The following is a 17,914-nucleotide window of genomic DNA, read 5'->3' as shown; positions in this document are numbered from 1 at the left end:
ATGCTCACAGAGCTTTTTGCTGCATGGTTAGATACAGGCAAGCCACGTAGGAGGCAAAGTTTCTGGTATGGTGTGGGAGCTGCCTGGGGACAGCTCTGTGACTGTGACACAGGTGAGGTGACCCTGGAGGCAGGGGACCTGTCCAACCTGGCACAGCCCAAGGACCCTGCTGGGCAGCACCCACCTGTGCCCGCTTGGGATCACAGAGAAATGTGATCACACAGAATATTCTGGGTTGCAAGGGACCAGAAAGACTGAGTCCAACTCTAAAGTGGATGGCCTGTAGGGGGATCAAACAGTGACCTTGGTGTTATTAGCATCATGCTCCAACCTACTGAGCTAATCACTCACTCTTCCATGGGCACCTCTCCCACGCAGGAGAGCTGTGCCCCACCCTCTGATCCACACAAAAGTCACCTTTCTCAACAGTTTGTTAATCTGTAAATTACAGATTATCTGAGGGGGCTGTCCAGCTAACAGTCTTCCAACAGCTTGGAATGTTATCTCCATCCCACAGACACCAGTGCAGCTCAGGCTGGTGTGGGGTGGCTCCCACACAGGGCTGCTCACCTTAATGAATGGGCTGCTCCAGCCCTGTGTACAAGGCCCAGGAGAACAGGGATGGTCAGGATTGCCAGCTCCTTGAACACAAGAAGTTGGAAACAGGGAAGTGAATAGGGGAGGGAAAAGGATACGAAAAGGAGAAAAAAGTTTCTAGAAGGTAATGACAGACTAGGAAAAGGATCATAGAATGCCTCAAGTTGGGAGAGACCCATAAGGATCATTGAGTCCAACTCCCTGCTCTTTGCATGACTTACTAAAATTACACCATATAATTAGGGGTATCATCCAGATACTCCTTGAACTCTGACAGGCTTAGTGCCATGATCACTTCCCTGGGGAGCCTGTTCCAGTGACCAATCACCATCACAGAGAAGACTCTGAACTTCCCCTGACACAGTTTCATTCCATTTCCTCGTGTCCTATTTCTGGTCACCAGAAAGAGAAGCTCAGCACCCCCTCTTCCTCCACTGCCCCCCTGGAAGAGGGTGTAGACTGCAATGAGGCTACACCTCAGCCTTCTCTTCTCAAAACTGAACACACTGAGTGACCTCAGCCACCTCTTGAAGTCTTGCCCTCAAGACCTTTTGTCAACTTGGTTGGCTTCTCTGGACACACTCCAACAGTCTGATATCCTTCTTGCATTGTAGTTCCCAAAACTGCACACAATATTAAAGCTAAGGCTGCACCAGTGCAGAGCAGAGAAGGACAATAATCTCCATCAAGCAGCTGGCAATGCTGTGCCTGACACACCACAGGATGTGATTGGCTCAGGGCACACTGCTGACCCATATTCAAATTGCCATCAATCAATCAATAAATCAATCAAAATTCCCAGATCTCTTTCTCCAAGCTGTTTTCACCACAATATTTACGTATAATCAGGAGGATGTAGCTCTTCATGTCTTGGACTATAGGGAAAGCCTGGCAAAAGCAAAGTTTTCCTGCTGCTGATTACATGAATGATGGACTTTTTGGATGGAAGAAACTGAAGAACTGGGGAAAGAGCTATGAGGCATTTTGCAATTTACGCTGACAATATTCCTTGGTGAAATGACAATTTTTCATGCGCTCAAAATGAGGTAAAAGTTTACCCTAGCCTTGTGTAAGTTTGGTTTTGTTGGCAGTTAATGCAGCATGAAAGGTAAGGATCTACTCCCTGAGTGCTATTACTGCTGAGTGTGCCGAAGTTTGATTCTCACGGATGAATTTCAGTGTGCACTGCAGGCTTTTGGTAGATGCCCCTTCTGCCTGGTTCTTTCATGCAAAGCTATTTGCAGAATGTCCTGTAAGGCTCACTGGTGCAAAGACTGCTTTTGCCCTAGTTCTCTAGACATCCATGCTTCAGTATTTTACTTCTTTAAACGGTTCAATTCATGACTGGAAATGTAGACAAAATACTTTGCGTCAAAACACTTTAGCATGTGAGAGTTAAAAATAATGTGCTTGGAAATGCCAGCTTGAGCTGCATGTTGTACATGTTTTTCTCAATGGTTAAAATGATGCAGCTTTTTATATTTTCATGTTTCACATTCTCTCAGCTTCATGGTGTTTTTCCTATGCAAACTAATTTTCATTTTTTCTGTTTTATCCCATGAATTAGTTTTGAGTATCAAAATAATTGCTCAATGTCCAAAGAGTATGTTTTTTAGAATTATTATGCAGAAGAAGGAGGCTGAACTCTAGGTTTAAGTGTAAAGCATATCTCACTACCTTAAATCTGAAGAGATATCACAAGTTCCTGTTCATGACACTGCAATTTCCTAACTGGTATGCTTTAACTAATTTATGAGTGGGGTTTTTTCCTCATGTTCACTCAATATTTTTCCCTTCTAAATTTCTATACCATCAACTATTATTCAGTCTTATATCTCAGTAGGAAATACCTTTCTTGTTAGCAATGTTTTCTTAATGCTGGTGTGGTATGAAGTCTTCCTCTGAGGCACTTATTTAAGGTCAGCCACGTCAAACAGAAGGCACATTTCCCTTTGCAAAAGAAAGTGTTTTGTATTTCTCTTCTGTGGCTTGTGGCATCTGACTGGGCTCTGTCCTGCTATGGGTGACAGGGGAAAAGCAACAGAATCACCTATGATGCCAACTCCAACTTAATGGCACAGGGCACTCTGTGGCCTCTGTGGTGGGACAGGTTCAAGCCTTTCTTAATACTTCATCTACAATGTGTAGTAAAGCAGTTCATCAAATTCTCCTAAGACGTTGATGTCTACTACAGAAACTTTGTATACCAATGTACACCAAAAGGGAAAAATACCAAAAAAAGAAGAAACATCCCCCAAGTTTTAAACAAGAATTTTGACAGAAGTGAGAGAGTTTTTCATTATCTTTCCTAGGAGAGGAATTTTCACCCAACACAAGGAGGCTGCTGTATGAGCATAGGATATGCTGTGTCATGTTCCTCTCCTCGCTGCAGCCGTGAGACTCAGCAGACATGTGCCTTTGAGAACTCAGCACTGGGAATGGGGATTTCCTCCTACAAACTTATAATGCTGTTTGTACTTCCCCTGAGCTGAAACCCATGACAGCCTCAGACCAGCAGGACCAGACCAGGTTATTAATTTTCCTGCCTGTGATCACCAAGTTACTGGGAGGGAGTGAGAGGGTGACAAAGAGCAGGGAAGTGTGGCATTATCATACAGATAAAAAAGGTTGTCAGCTCCTATTGTCACTAACCAGACCTCTGAATCAAAGCCTCATCTAATACTGCGGATCTCTGACTCCTTTGGAAAGCTGAAGGCTGTGGATCAGGCATCTCCTTCTGGAGGTTATGTAACTTGTACAAACGCTTTCATGATCAAACCCATTTAAAATATATATGCAGTGGATGTGGCTATGTGATAAATGTGTGTGTGTGCAAATAAAATGACCAACTGATATTAACTCAATGTGTTACGTTTGGGTTTTTTAAAGCATGAAGAGATGCATCGGGAGATTATTACAAAACTTATTTTTGGGTTTGGGAGATACTATTATGTGGTGTAGAACAATATCCTATACAAGTCCTACAAGAACTGCTGCTAATACAGAATTTAAGTGTAAAATATTACTTTAATTACTGCAGATGGTATTTCCATGTACTTTTTCTTTTGTGTGTGTGTGCATGTGTGTTTGTACACGTACGCTCTCTGGAATGAATGCCCATTATCATGTCTCTTTTTAGAGCTTCTGTTTCAAAAACATAATGCATAATCAGTTTGATTATGTGACAAGCTGTTTCATCCTTTTTCTCTTTTCTTCTTCCCAAGCAATTTTCTAGGTCATGTTTGTGTTAGGTCTTCATTAAAAAAAAAAAAAAAAGAATATCAGAGAGATTTTATGCAAAATTTTCATTCAGCCAGCAATTACAGTCATTGTTTGGAGAACTAATTTTGAATTGTATTTCTGAATAATTAGGTTTTTTTTTTCTTTAGAAAATCAGAAATCCATTTAGGCAGTGGGGATTTAAGCTATTCATAGAATACTTAAAATACAGCCTTCAAGAAAAATGGGAATAGCTACAGTTAAGATTTGTTCAGTTCAGCTTCGTTCACCAGCATCATTCAACCTTCAGTCTTCAGTGAGATGAATTAAGGGAGAAATTATTTCTAAAAATGTACTCTAAACATTTAAAATTAAATCTATTCAAGTAACAATATCTGCTTTTCTATCTTGAGAAAATTATTTGGAAAGGATGCCCCAGGCTTACATTATACTCAAGATACACTAGAAATCTTAACTTTTATTGAATACAGGACCTACAATTCCAGAATTATTCCAGTGGCATTTAAAAAAACAGTCTGATGCTGAATTTTAATGGACTGAATTAGTAACTTTGAGAATGACACTTCTCCTTGATCATCCCTTCCGGCATCAAATCTGGTAGGTGCATGCTCAAGGGAAGGAAATCCTAGCAAGCCCACAAATTAGTATTCTCCATGCAGTGGAATGCCTTCCAACACAGACCCCACAGCTGGCAAAAAGAAAGAGGCTGGATCTGTTTTCAAGATGTCAAAGGCAATGCAGTTGTTCCCAGCTGTTGTACACAATATCCCCTGTGAAGCTGGGAAATTATTTGAACTCGTATTTATGGGTTTTGGTCACTATTGTTTAATATTTATTTTCTCAGTGCTTCAGCTCTGATCCCTCAGATGAAACCTTGGCACAGCCTTTAGAAGTGTCCCAGGGCTGGAATCTGATTTACAAGTTTTGAATGCTCTCAATCCAAGCTGGAGGCAAAGGATGCTGTGGGTGGCTTGTCACTCTCCTGAATGTTGTTCTCTGTCTTCCACAATGGGCATTTCACCCCTAAAGACCTATGGTGCTTGAGACATTTCAGGTTGCTCAACCTAGAGAAGTCCCTGGGGACATCTTGGAGCAGCCTTCTTGTACCTAAAGTGGATGGAAAGTACAGAAAATAAGGGAGGGACTATTTATCAAGGAGTGTAGTGATAGGAAGAGGGGGCATGGCTTAAAACTGAAAGAGAGCAGGTTTAGGTTAGGAATTAGGAAGAAATTCTGTACTGTGATAGTGCTGAGGCACTGAAACAGGTGGCCCAGAGAATCTGTGGATGCTCCATCCCTGGAAGTGTTCAAATCCAGGTTGGATGGGGCCCTGAGCTACCTGGTGTAGTGGAAGGTGCCCTTGAGCATGGCAGGAGCTTGAGAGTAGATGATTTTTAAGGTCCTTCCCAACCCAAGCCATTCTATGAGTCTGTGATTTTATTATGAATTCTGGTCTAGGCAGAAACTGACCCCAGGAAATGAATATAATAATACCCCTCTGCATAAGAGTTATCTTATAAAGAAAAATGTAACTCGTAAAGTTTTTCCTGAGACATTCAGGTGCTGTGGCAGTAGAAGGTACAAAACAAAACAAAAACCTGGCTATGGAAAAAGATAATTCTGTGCTGTACAGAAGGGACAACTGTACAACAAATAAGGCCTAGGGCCATGATATAGCTAATGAGGAGACATTAAAATACTAAATAGCTGTCTCATTCACCAGGCACTACTCATCCAGGCTGCTACTGGAGCAAACAACATAAAGTAAAAATAGCAAACAGTAACTTGTATATGAGGCAATTTCATTAGGGATTACTCCATAAGCATGTATAAAATGAAGACACATAAAGATAGGGTTGAAGACATATAAAGATAGGCTAAGTTCAACAACTTGCATGAACAAGGCCCCCAACCTTTGAGTACTGGCTTTGCCCATTTAACAACTTTTGAACTTTCTTCTGTTGAACTTAACTACATATAGTTAAACTGTAAACCTAACATGTGACTGCTGCTTTTCAGAGTGTCTTGTAGAATGACTCCTCTCTATTAACATATATTCCTATAAATCAAGAAGATTTCGCCCAATGAAAGAAAGCATTAAACTTTGATTTAACACATTTGCAACGTTATTATATTTTCATCTCGATGTTTAGACATAGATAAGTATATTAAGCACTAAATACAACTTTTTGATTAGTGTTGTATTTTCTCCATCTCCCTCATAAAGTTGTAGGCATAACTGAGTTGGGTAGGGAGAACATGAAGGGCCCCAAGTCACCTCTGTCTGCAAAACCTCACTTGTAAACATGAATCTACCATCAAAATTACTATTACTATACAAAATTACTGTGTTGCTACTAAATTACTATTGGAACAGAAGTTTTTCCAATGCCTAACTAACTAGAAAAATTATTTCCAGCTCAAGAAAGCTTTTGTTCAAGTAGTATCTCCCTTATCAGAGCTTGTTGATGTACCTCCATTGGCAGAACCACACGGGGACACATAAAAGATATGAACAAAACTGTGGAGTGACTTTTGAAGTCTGCTTAGGCACCACAACAACCATCTCTGACGTTCAATGAACTGAGTTCTTCCTGTGTCTCAAAAGTTACACCAAGGGGAGAAAAAGAGGAAGATTATTTTTACATATATTTCTGAAAAATAAAGAAATTCTTTTCTGGGAATATAAAGTAAAACAAGGACAGATGTGAGGGGAAGGAAGCACAAACTTCTCTGGGCCTCTAAAGGAGATTTTAATTTCATGAAGACATTAGCTATGAAGACTGGCAGCTGGTGACAAGTCTAGAGCATGTCCTTTTCTATCCTTGTAACACCACTGACCATCACTATTACTTCCTTATAAAGCATGTGTTCCTAAAATGCATACTGGTTCTATAGTAATTATCTGATATTCTAGACTTCTCATACAATATCCTCCAGATATTTCAGTTTCAAGAGAAGATCCTGTAACATTAGAAATCACAAAAAAAACTTTCTTGGGTTTGACCAAAGGCTCAGAGTCTCATTTGAATGAGGCCTTGGTCAGACAGAGTACTTATGACAAGTAAGAAACTAGGCTCACCTGCACTGATCTGTCTGGGCATAAATCCACCTTCCTGTGCCTCTTTAGCTATGGCACCATGGGGCTGCTGCAGCATTCCTCACGGCACTACTGAGTCCATATTCTGTGTTGATTCATCCCAGTTCTCTCAGTGTTGGACTCTGTTAGGGTGGCACAGGGGTGACAGTGACAGACCTTTTTTTGGGGAAAAGAGGCAATCACTGTCAATACTTGGCACTAGCAGCCCTCCACAATGGGTCATCTCAAACTGGCTGGGAAAGCACCCCGAGGTGTGCAAGGACCAGCCCCACAAAACCCTGCACTGCCCTGGCACCCTCAGGCAGGACAGAACCCCGAATCTCTCCAATCCAAGCAGCACTCCAGCAAAACTGTTTGCAGGACAGCAAAAGCAGCAGGTTATCTATCAGTCAGGTTAACTTCTTGTGTCACAGAGGAGTCTCTCACCCAATCCATCTTGGAAAAGCCTGCACTTATGCCTACAATCCCAGCCAGAGCCAGCCTTGTTCCCACAGCAACAGACGCAATTCTTATAACATGAGCCATGATTTTGGCAGTGCCCGACCTCCTTCTGCCAGAGCCCTGACTCCAGCCCTGGCAAGGCCTGCTGAGAAGGGGTTGCTGTGCAACCTGACTGCTGCACAGCCATCCTTGGCAGCTCATGCCAGCACTCCTCAGTCGAGGCATGCTTTGATGACTAGATCCATGCATTTTTCTGCAAGGAGTCATTTGTTTCCCTAGCAGCTAACATTTCTGGCTGTATCTGCTGTGTGATCAGGCACAGCTTCCTTCCTCTCATACCCACTGGAAAACAACTGTGCCTATCTGCAGTGGTTTTGTGTCAGGTTACAGCCAGGACTCCAGAACACACGGAGAGATAAAGGCCTGGCAGGAAAGATTTAGGCCCAAAATGTTCCATGTGCTATGCAGAGTGTTTCCTCTGGATGCCTGCTTGCTTTTCACTGCTTTCTCTTCCTACCCCCACCTCCTGCACAGCCCCATAAAGCCTCCAGCTCTCCCTCCAGCCCAGACTTTTCAGCTTTTCAGTTCACTTTCAGTTATTTCAGGATTATCTTAGGTGTGATTTGGGGACAGGAGGCACATCTCTGTTTCTCTCCCTTTTGATTCTTGCATAGCTGAGCTCTCCATTTATACTTCAACCTGGCTTCTGCTCCACAGCCTTTTTTGTGTTTCATCTTTCAAGAGTGGATGTCTTGAAGGTCCTGCCGAGGCTCGTACTCAGCCTGTGGGGCAGCTGTTTGCAGCTGTGGCTATTGGGGACCAGCAAAGTCCTTGAACCTGTGAAGCCAAGGGGCTGATACAATTTGAGCACATCTATCCAGTGAAATAGCCTGCATTGTAACCCTGTTTCTCAAGGCCAGCGACCATGCAAGTAAAATTAGAACACCACTGCAGTATTTTTTTTCTTGATTTGATTTCAATTTTTTGTTCAGGAGGGGCAATAAATATATCAAAGAATGAAAAAACAAAAATGTAACAGATGGAATTTACTAATTGCTCTGTTCTCATTTTTTTTTCCCCTGAAAAGCAGAGGTATTCAAACATATTCAGATCAAGCAGTTGAGCCTGGCCATTGCTCAAATGCAAATCCTAGTGCTTTCCATGACAGTAATTTTAGGGACATCATACATGGCTATATTAAATACATCCCGACGTCAGAAACTTAATTTAAGCGTGATTCTTTGTCAGGAGGTGTTACCAACTTTTTCCCAGGTGATGGAAGCAGCCCAGGAATGGGGGTCAGTGACACCATCTCTGATACTCAGCTCTCCCACCTGGTGAAGGGCTCATAGGGTAAATCCTACGGGAAACGGCTGAGGGAGCTGGGCTTGTTTCACCTGTAGAAAAGGAGGCTCAGGGGGAACTTTATCAATCCCTGTAACTCCCTGAAAACAGATTAAGGTGGGGGTACCTTTATTCTCTCAGCGACAGGATGAAACAGCCCTAATCTGCACCGGGGGACATCTAGGTTGGGCACTAGGACGAATTTCTTCACAGGACCCAGCAAAGAGAAAAGTTTTACACTCTTGAAACCCCTGGGGTCTCGGCAAAAGGGGCAAGAGACGCAGAATCCGCCACCGACCCCCCCCACAGCCGGCGGCGCCCTCAGGCCCCGCCCCTCAGGCCCCGCCCCTCAGGCCCCGCCCCGCGCGGGGTCGTTGCCACGGGAGCCGCGCGGGGTCGCGCACGCGGCGGCGGCCAAGATGGCGGCGCCCGTGTCCGTCTGTCACATCGCCTGCTGCGCCAACCGCGCGGGTGGCGGCGTCGTGGCCTGGGGCCGGGGCGGCCTCCTCGCCTTCGGCAGCTGCCACGACGTCATCCTCTACGACCCGGCGGTGAGTTGGTGCGCTCTGGGGGGGCGCCGGGACCAGGACCGGGACTGGGACCGACACCAGGACCCGGCCCGTTCCCTGACGCTCGGTGCTGTCTGTCTGTCCCGCAGGTGAGGCGAGCGGTCGCCGCCCTCCGCGGCCACGCCGGCAGGGTGAACTGCGTGCGCTGGGTCCGCCGGCGGGACCGCGGTGAGTAGCGAGGCGGTGCCGCGCTGGGCCCGGGACCGGGGCCGGTTCCCCTCGGGCCGCGGGCGCTGCTGCCCGTGCAGGGCAGAGGAGGCGGGGGAGGCTCGGCTGCAGCGGGGCTGCGCTGTACACTCAGGGAAATGGGGAACTGCGAGCCTTGCAGTGTATCTTTTCGCCTTAAGCCTAGTTTCCAGGAGGGATTTTCACACAGTCAGTTAGTTTGGAAAATGTCTGTAAGATCATCGAGTTCAACCTGTGACCCAACATCACCGTGTCAACTAGACCATGGCACTGAGTGCCACGTCCCTTCTTTCCTTAAATACCTGCAGGGACAGTGATTCCACAACTTTCCTGGGCAGCCCATTCTTCACACCCTTGCTGTGAAGAAATTTTCCTGGATGTCCGACCTAAACTTCCCATGGTGGAGTTTAAGACTTTGTTCTCTCATCCTGTCACTTGCTAGCTGGGAGAGGAGACCGACCCCCACCTGGCTACTCCCTCCTTTCAGGTGGTTGTAGAGAATGGTAAGGCCTGCCCTGAGCCTCCTCTTCTCCAGGCTAAACATGCCCAGCTCCCTCAGCCACTCATGAAATGTGTGCTCCAGACCCTTATCAGCTCTATTGCCCATCTCTGGACCTGCTCCAGCACTTTAGTGCCCGTCCTGAATTGGGAGGCTCAGAGCTGGATGCATTACTCGAGGTGTTGCCTCATGTTGACAAATGCCTCTGCAGGAATGTGAGCTGCCAAACCCAGGTGAGCTCTGTGGTGAGGGGATCTCTGCTCCTGCCCCACAGCCAGAGGCACCCCAGGAGGATGCTTGCCTGGGGCTGTGGCAGCTCACACTGGTCGATGGCTTGTGCTGCTTGTTCTTCCACCAGTCTCTTCAGTAAGGTTTGGAGTTTTGCATGTTTTGACTTGTAAACTGATCTGGAATGCCTTTTCAGCAGTCTCTGAGTGTAAAGCTCTGAAGTGGCATAGAGGTTATGTGCTTGAAAAAAAGAGTCTTCAGAAAGATGTTTGAGACATTTATGTCTCAAATGTTTGAGACATTTTTGAGACTTTTGCTGGATAGTAATTCCAGGATTTAACATTGCTTAGTGCAGGCAATATATTCTTAGGCAATATATTCATAGGCATATATTCTTGCCCTTAGGCATTTCTCACTGAAGAAGAGAAATGTGACTATTGATTAGACGTTAATGTAATGTGCTGCTTCCTGTTTTTGAGAGGTACTGAGGTGCAAACATTAGTTTTTAATAGTGATATAAACTGCTGTCCTTTCAACGGGTTGCACTGAAACATTCTTTTAAAAATGATTTAAAAGAGTTATTTTCAGGGAACTTGGGAATTAAATTTTCTTGTGAAGCTTTGAATTCTGTTTGTTTAAATTCTCTTGCTTTATTCTCCTATCTTCCAAAAAGACCAAACAAAACTCCAAAAGATTAATTTACACTGTTGGATTTGGGAGTCTTCTGGAAAGGTATTTTTACTGCTTTCACACAGAACTTTAAATAGTTCTGAGAATTTTCTCTTTACATTTTCTTAGGGAATATCTTTGCTCTAAACCTGTTCTGCACAGTGCAACTCCTATTAACCATCCTTTATTTTGGTGGAAGCTTTGGTTACCACTGATATTTTGTGAGTGGTAACCAGTAGAACTGCTTATGTTGCTGTTACAAAGTTAAGTGCACACTGAACTAACCAAAGCGTATTTTTTAGCTGCTGAAACAGAGTTAATTTCTGGTGGATCTGATAAACAACTTATTCTTTGGGAATGGAAAGACACAGTAACATGGAATAATCAGGTAAGCAGGAATAACCTCTTTTCAAATCTTCCTCTGCGGTAGTATCTCACATCACAAATGATCTGTTTTGTTTGTATTTCTGGTTCATACTATTTGTTTCACTTTGAAATTCTTGATACTCTGTCTTGCTATGTATTACTGTAAATGTTGTTTCCTCTTTTCTGTGGTTCATCTTCTTCAAATCATCATTGGTAAAGAAATCAACGAACCTGTCAGTCATTGAGTGCATTTGTTTAGGTGTCCAAAAGACTCTGTCTGTCTGTTCTTGACTCATCAACTTTCTCATCTGACATGGCAGTTTTCTTTAAACCTTAAAACCTTCAAACCATGAGGACCATTTTGAGCTGGCATTTTCTGTATCCTTCTTCCTTGTTTCCTTATATCCATTTCTAGTGATTTCTGGTTAGTCTGTACAACAGTGTGGGTTTGTATATAGATAGTCTGACCAGGATGATATACAAGTTGGCGTACATGTTTAACAAAAATGAAAATTAAAAAATCTGTGCAACAATTGGCTTTTTTCAGAGAAATGGAGGAAAGTAAGGAGACATGCTAATTTATTATGTCTACTGTAAAATGTAAGGCAAGAGATTCAGTGTTGTGTGAAAGAGCCTTCTAAATGACCTGAAATTTGGATGAAAAAACCACTTTATTGTCTAGCTTTTAATATCTTGCTTATTAAGCACTGGGTTGGGAATAGCTGTGTAGGTAACCCATTTCATCATCTGTCTCAAAGTAGGTTATTAGACTTGGCATTATAAAAGGCATGAGAATGCATAGTAGGGGGAAATGAACCTATTTTCATGGGGTAAAGTTCTCAGAAATGAGTTATTTCTCATCCTGATCCATTTTAACTGTTCATGCATTTATTTAAGTTAACTTACAGACTTTTTAATAAACTTTTTCTGCTGATGTGGTGCACAGCCATATGGCAATAATTTCAAAAGAATGTGGCTAAATGTGCTCATTTTAATGGGAGTTCTAGACTAGTGTAAATTCTTAAACACAAAGTTCTGTATTCAACCAATGAAAAATTCCCACAGAGGCCTACCAGGCTGTATTTTGGAAAGAGATGTCAAGTCTGTCTATGATAAAAATCTGAATAAATGTTGGATGACTTCTGGTTGCAAAATTAAAAGCCTCTCACTTTGATCTTTGTGTTTATGAGGAACAGATTGCAAATTGAATCACCTGTATTCATTGTCTAAATTTAGCGCTTTTGTTTTTCATGTTGGCATTTTGAAGGAGTAAAAAGTTGTCTTGGTTTGTGAGAACACACTAAATAAACATTGCTGCTAGAGCTGCTGCAGCTGCTGCTTATTGCGTTGTGTTCTTTGCTCTGTCTCCTTCACTAAGGTTCTCCAAACTTTTGTGAGATGTTCCTTAAGGTGAGGGACAAGAGAAGGAGAAAAAGGAAGGAAAACTCTTCCTAACTTTCTGTACTGTTTCCAACTTCCCTCAAGGAAGGGTGAGGTTATAGCATAGTGAGGGTGTAGTGTACACAGGAACATTTAATTCTGTTTAGCTTTAAGCAAAGTCTTACTAAGTTAATATTCATTGCTGCTGTATCCCTTCTCTGGGTTTCCTGAAATATTGTTTTTTTTTCCTAAAGTTGCTTTAAAAGTTTTCTCACCGAAGTTACTGGAATTTAAACTTTGTAAAGATTTTCTCATGTGTTCAGGCTGTGAAAAGCATTCCTCTCAAAGGCCACACAGAAGCTGTTTTTGCTGTGGATGCTGTCTGCCAGTCAGATGAACCTGATTTAAATGTGCTAATAGCTTCTGCAGCCTCTGACTCGACTGTGAGAATCTGGTCTCGGCATGGCTCAGAAGGTAACTTTTTTAATGTTAGGGATAACATACTGGCTAAATAAGAATGATGAATACTTATCCATTAGTTATTAAATACTAACATCTTGTAATGCAACTACATTGATTTGTCTTCTGACTTTAGTACATGAAAGCACTGTATTGCTCTTGGAAAGCCTTGGGTCATATTTGTTCTCCAGAATGATTTATCTTTATATTTGATCGGGGATGTGTGGCCTGAATTTACTTTTTTTTTTAAATATGTATTCATGTTATGACAATCTGAACCATTGTAATGTGGAGGCAGACTAGCTGTATGCATGTGTGAAGTAGAATTACATAGTAAAATGATTAATGGTGGTGTTAGAAAGATGAAGTTTAATTAGTCACTTGTTTTTTCTTATTGGCTTGAGTCCAATGAAGTTTGGGATCTTGACATTCTGTTAAACTAGGCTCTTGCATGGAAATACAGGAAAACAGCATTCTAAAATGCATAAGAAATAAATTGGGTAGATAATTGAGATTTAAGGTGTTGTTTGCTGGTTGAAGTTTAGTGACTGCATTTCCTTAGCTACTTTCTTCCTTCTTGGGTGTATTTGAAGATCTCGTGTTGCCTTGCCTACCTGAGAGAGATGGAGTTGCCAGTCTAGTGTCCCATGTTCTGGAAGGCATTTTTGGTGCTCCCAAAGAACCCCACAAAGTCTCATCTTTTCCATTTTGTCTTGCTAGTGTGGTTACAGTGATAGGGGGACTAATTCTTCTGCTGTAGACATTTTTTTCTGCTATTTTCTTGTTTATTTACTAGATTAATGATTACTAGTTTACTAATTTAATGATTTCCAGGGTCTCAGGGATGTTTGCAGGTTTTTGCTAATTTCTCTAGCTGCTGTTGTAGAAAATGGATTCAGTTTTATTTTCCTTTGTTGTGAATTCTGTTGCCACAGGATATATTTTGTAATATTTATTGCCTCTGGTGTGTTACCACAGTGAAGCTATATAGATTTAACACAGTATTATCTTCTAACCCAACCAACTGGATGAATTTTTATGGCCACACAGAAGATGATATTATTGTTTATGCTTTTGAAAAAATGTAGATTTTTTTCAGCTTCTTAAAATAAAAATGGATGGGCAATTTTAACTGCATAATATAGAAGGAAATGACAGTGTAATTGTAATAGTTACAGTGAATGAGATCAATGCTGTCTGTTCCTGTTTTCCAGCTAAATGCATTGAAATTCTGCAGTTTGGAAATGGATTTGTTATGGATGTCTGCTTATCCTTCTTGCCTGGCAGCGATGGTAAGTAAAGCTGCACATCTTGAATATCAATGCAGGAAGAAAAATCTAAGAAATCCCCCAAACAGATTTTTATTTTGCTAACTCCAGACCTGTGTGCCGCAGTTTTTGTTTCCTGTGAAATCTGCTTAAGCTGATTCTTGTACCTAAAGATTTTCTCTGGACTCTTCTCAGTAATTAAAAACAAAGACTGATTACAGTGTCTTCAAAATGGCACTCAGATGGAGTTGCTTAGTTGAACTCCTGCAATAGAAAGCTTTAAACCAGGGTAACAATGCTGTAAATGAATGGGATAGGATGGTGCTGTTAGTTCCACCTGCTCTTTGTGGTGCTGCTGCACGTTTGTTCTTGTTGTTTGAATTGAAGGGCAAAATTCAGAAAAAATCTGAAGGCCTGCATTGAAAATCATGGGGTCCCAAGCAGTGTTTATCATCTGTTTGTTCAGTCTTAAATGTGAAAAATTTGAAATGCTGAACTGCTTAAACCTGTTTAGTATGGTTTATGTAGGTTTCTGCTAACAGAAATATTAGATTTTGTAGGCTGCCACAGACACATTCTTTTTGTGCAAGTAGGTAGAAGCTTTTTTTGGTAAAGCAGATATATCCTCAAGCCAGATAGATGTGTTTAATTAAGTTTGGGTTCAAGTATCATTAGAGTCTTTCACCTGGATGGAGGCCTACCAGGCTCCCAACTGAAAAAGTGCTGAATTTTCTTACTGTATTTGGAATTTTCAGCTCTGCTGCATGCATTCCACACTGATGTGTTGTTTTGATGATATGCTTACAAGCATACCTTTTTCTTTGGCTTTGATAATTCTGTGAGCAATGAAAGCTCTATCACAATGTGCTCTCCTATTTGGAAATGCCAGTGTCTGTTTTCAGAGCATGTCTGATACCAAAAGCAGCATCTGTACCATTAAAGAACATTTACACCTCTCTCTTTTCCAGTAAATGCACTAATGTGCTTGTTGAGGTGCAGTTAAAAGGCTTGAGGGTAAATTAAAATCATTACTGCAAGTGTGAATATTCTTTAGAAGTGAAGTGCCTGTGGTGTCTGAGTATAACATTCAGATTGAAAACAATAGATTATATCTTCATTTAGGATACTGTACAGGTAAGAAAGTCTCACTGTAACACTCTAGAGTAGTGCATCTGTTCAATGTTGAAATCATGTTGTATATAAGAGAAGTAACCATACATTCTAAAAACACCATGAATTAAAATTATCATGTTAGTTCTTAAAATTGTTTCTGAAATTCAAGTTGCATTAAATGTTTGAAGCTTCTTTGAGTGGCAGAATAGCAAGGATTTTGTTTTCCAGAGTCCCCAAAACCAGTGTTGCTTAAAGTTAGATTGAGAGCAGGACAATATTTTATTATGAACTCTTCCCATCCCAGTTCAGATTAGTTATCCAAAGCAGTACAGTGCTCATAAACTGAAAAAAGAGTTCTTTATTTTCTCAAGAGCTGAAATTATTTTCAATTTGCATAATTTCAATTTGCACAAAAATTTCATTTTGTGTGGAATTAAAAAAAAAAATTATACACATTTGCCTTTTTTGTTCCAGTTCCAATACAAATGACCTCTGCTGATAAAATTGCAAAGGAACAGTTTAGATTTTGAACCATAAATATATAGAAATATTTCCTGTAGAAATCTGTAAAGGAGCTTTTAATAAAGCATAGCTAGTGTTTTCTCCCTAAACCTGGCATAGTAGTCCATATAGATGAGGCGTATGTTAATTCTGAAATCTAAATAAAGTAGCTAAAATATATTATTAAAAAACACTGCTATCATTTGTCAGAAACATTAATCTCTAATGGCAATTTGGAATTTTAATGATCTTCAGGGAAAAATGATTAGGATAAATTTAGGAGTTGCTCAGAAATCTTTACGAAGGCTAAGTTGTCAGCTGCACAGGGATTCAAAGAAGCTTTTCTCTTGAGAACAATCTGCATTTCTTAAGTCAGGAACTAAATACAGAATTACTTTTCTGAAAATCATAAACTACATTTCCTGAAGCATTTACAGCAACCTCTAATTTCAGCAAGAAAGTAAATTTAAGGCTTGCATTGAAAATTGATGCATATGCAATGGATGCGTTAACTTTCAGGTAATGTTCCTGAGCCTAGGATTTTAACTGATTGTCCTTGAAAAAAAATTATTAAAAACAAAAATTGAACCACTTTTGTCAAGAAGTCAAATAGAGAAATCTGATAGACTGTTCATTAAAACCTGACCAGTCATTTGCAGCTGGAAGGCAACTTAAATACTTCTCTGGCAGCCTCTTTATTAAGGAATTTCTGTACATTTGCTGTTTAGCCTTGTAGGAGAGCTTTTTTGCAGTTTTGGTTGCTTGCTTGCTTTTTGCCTTACAGTCTCTGCACAAATTCTGCCTATAAAATGCTGGCAATAGGATTTATTTTTTACAAATCTTGATCAGCTATTTGTCATAGAATCTGATTCTTCCTATGACCTGGATAATTGCCATGATGTAGCATGGCCTCTGACAGTAAATAATTGTCTCCTCAGAAGTGAATTGCAACAGGTGAAAAAAAAAAAAGAGCAAGTGAACTGGGAAAAGCTCTGCTTATCCAATTTAATTTTCTTATTTCCTCTGCAGGAATTTTATCTTAATCAGATTCAAATTCTAATATCTCAAAGCATTTATGTGGAAAACTATATACTAGTCTGGATATATAGATATATTTCTTGATAGAACTTTTTGAGTGAAAGTATTTGCATTTGTCTTCAGCAGCAGCTAAATCATAATTCTCTCTTTGGTTTTCTTAATTAAAGTTTCGTTCCATTGAGTAAATATGTAATTGCATTAATGGCCCATAAAATGTTTCTCAGGAAAGAGTGGTGATGTCTTCAAGAACATCCATTGTATTGTGTTTTATGGAAGAAAACGGCACTCCTGCCCAATTTCTGTGGGCCTGATGACCAGGTCTTCATTCAAAGCAGCTCATCACCTTTGATGCAAAGCAGTTTTTTAGACCTATTAAAGAGAGGAGGAGGTGGAGGTGAATTGTGACTTAGAGGCTGGAGAGAGGAAGCAAGTGATGGAACTATGAGAATATGGAATGTGGCTGAGAAGTGCAAGAGGAACAGTGAATAACTGGGCACAAATTTGGTACAAGTAGAAAGAAGAGATTAGTACAGAGGATAAAGATATTATGAATATTCAAGTTGATTTTTGATCTATCCATAGTAAGGATAAAATTATCTATATGAAGGGATGTCATTGAGGCTTTTTGTTCAAAAAAAGTAGTTAATTTTAGTGAAATTTAGTGTCTGGTTTTCTGTGCAGACTTGAGAAATTCAGATGTCTAGCTTTTAACTTACAACTTATTTCTTCATAGTTTTATACTCAATTTATTTGCTTTTACTGTTTCAGTCCCTAGCAGTAACGCTGCCTCTTATGACATATAAAAAAAAGAAGAGTGGAGTAACTGTTAACTATTTTTCCTCATCCTCTCTGTTGGAGAGAAGAACTAATACACTGCCTAACTTTTCTTTTTTTAACCCCCTCAGACATAACTTTC

At 40.9% G+C, this 17,914-nt stretch overlaps 1 protein-coding gene across 3 annotated transcripts in view; it reads left to right on the top strand.

Annotated features, from left to right (window-relative positions):
- Positions 1 to 9,141: 9,141 nt before the first annotated feature.
- Positions 9,142 to 17,914, top strand: part of ELP2 (elongator acetyltransferase complex subunit 2) — a 38,055-nt gene continuing 29,282 nt past the window's right edge. For all 3 annotated transcript variants that reach the window (XM_058022641.1, XM_058022624.1, XM_058022632.1), the window contains exons 1-5: positions 9,142 to 9,273; positions 9,381 to 9,459; positions 11,176 to 11,261; positions 12,943 to 13,093; positions 14,293 to 14,370. In XM_058022641.1, the coding sequence (XP_057878624.1) occupies positions 9,142 to 9,273; positions 9,381 to 9,459; positions 11,176 to 11,261; positions 12,943 to 13,093; positions 14,293 to 14,370 (526 nt within the window). The remainder of the gene's footprint in view (positions 9,274 to 9,380; positions 9,460 to 11,175; positions 11,262 to 12,942; positions 13,094 to 14,292; positions 14,371 to 17,914) is intronic.

This window comes from Melospiza georgiana, chromosome 1, assembly GCF_028018845.1.
Source record: "Melospiza georgiana isolate bMelGeo1 chromosome 1, bMelGeo1.pri, whole genome shotgun sequence".
Classification (NCBI taxonomy): Eukaryota; Metazoa; Chordata; class Aves; order Passeriformes; family Passerellidae; genus Melospiza; species Melospiza georgiana.
This window is presented reverse-complemented; position numbering and strand designations above follow the sequence as displayed.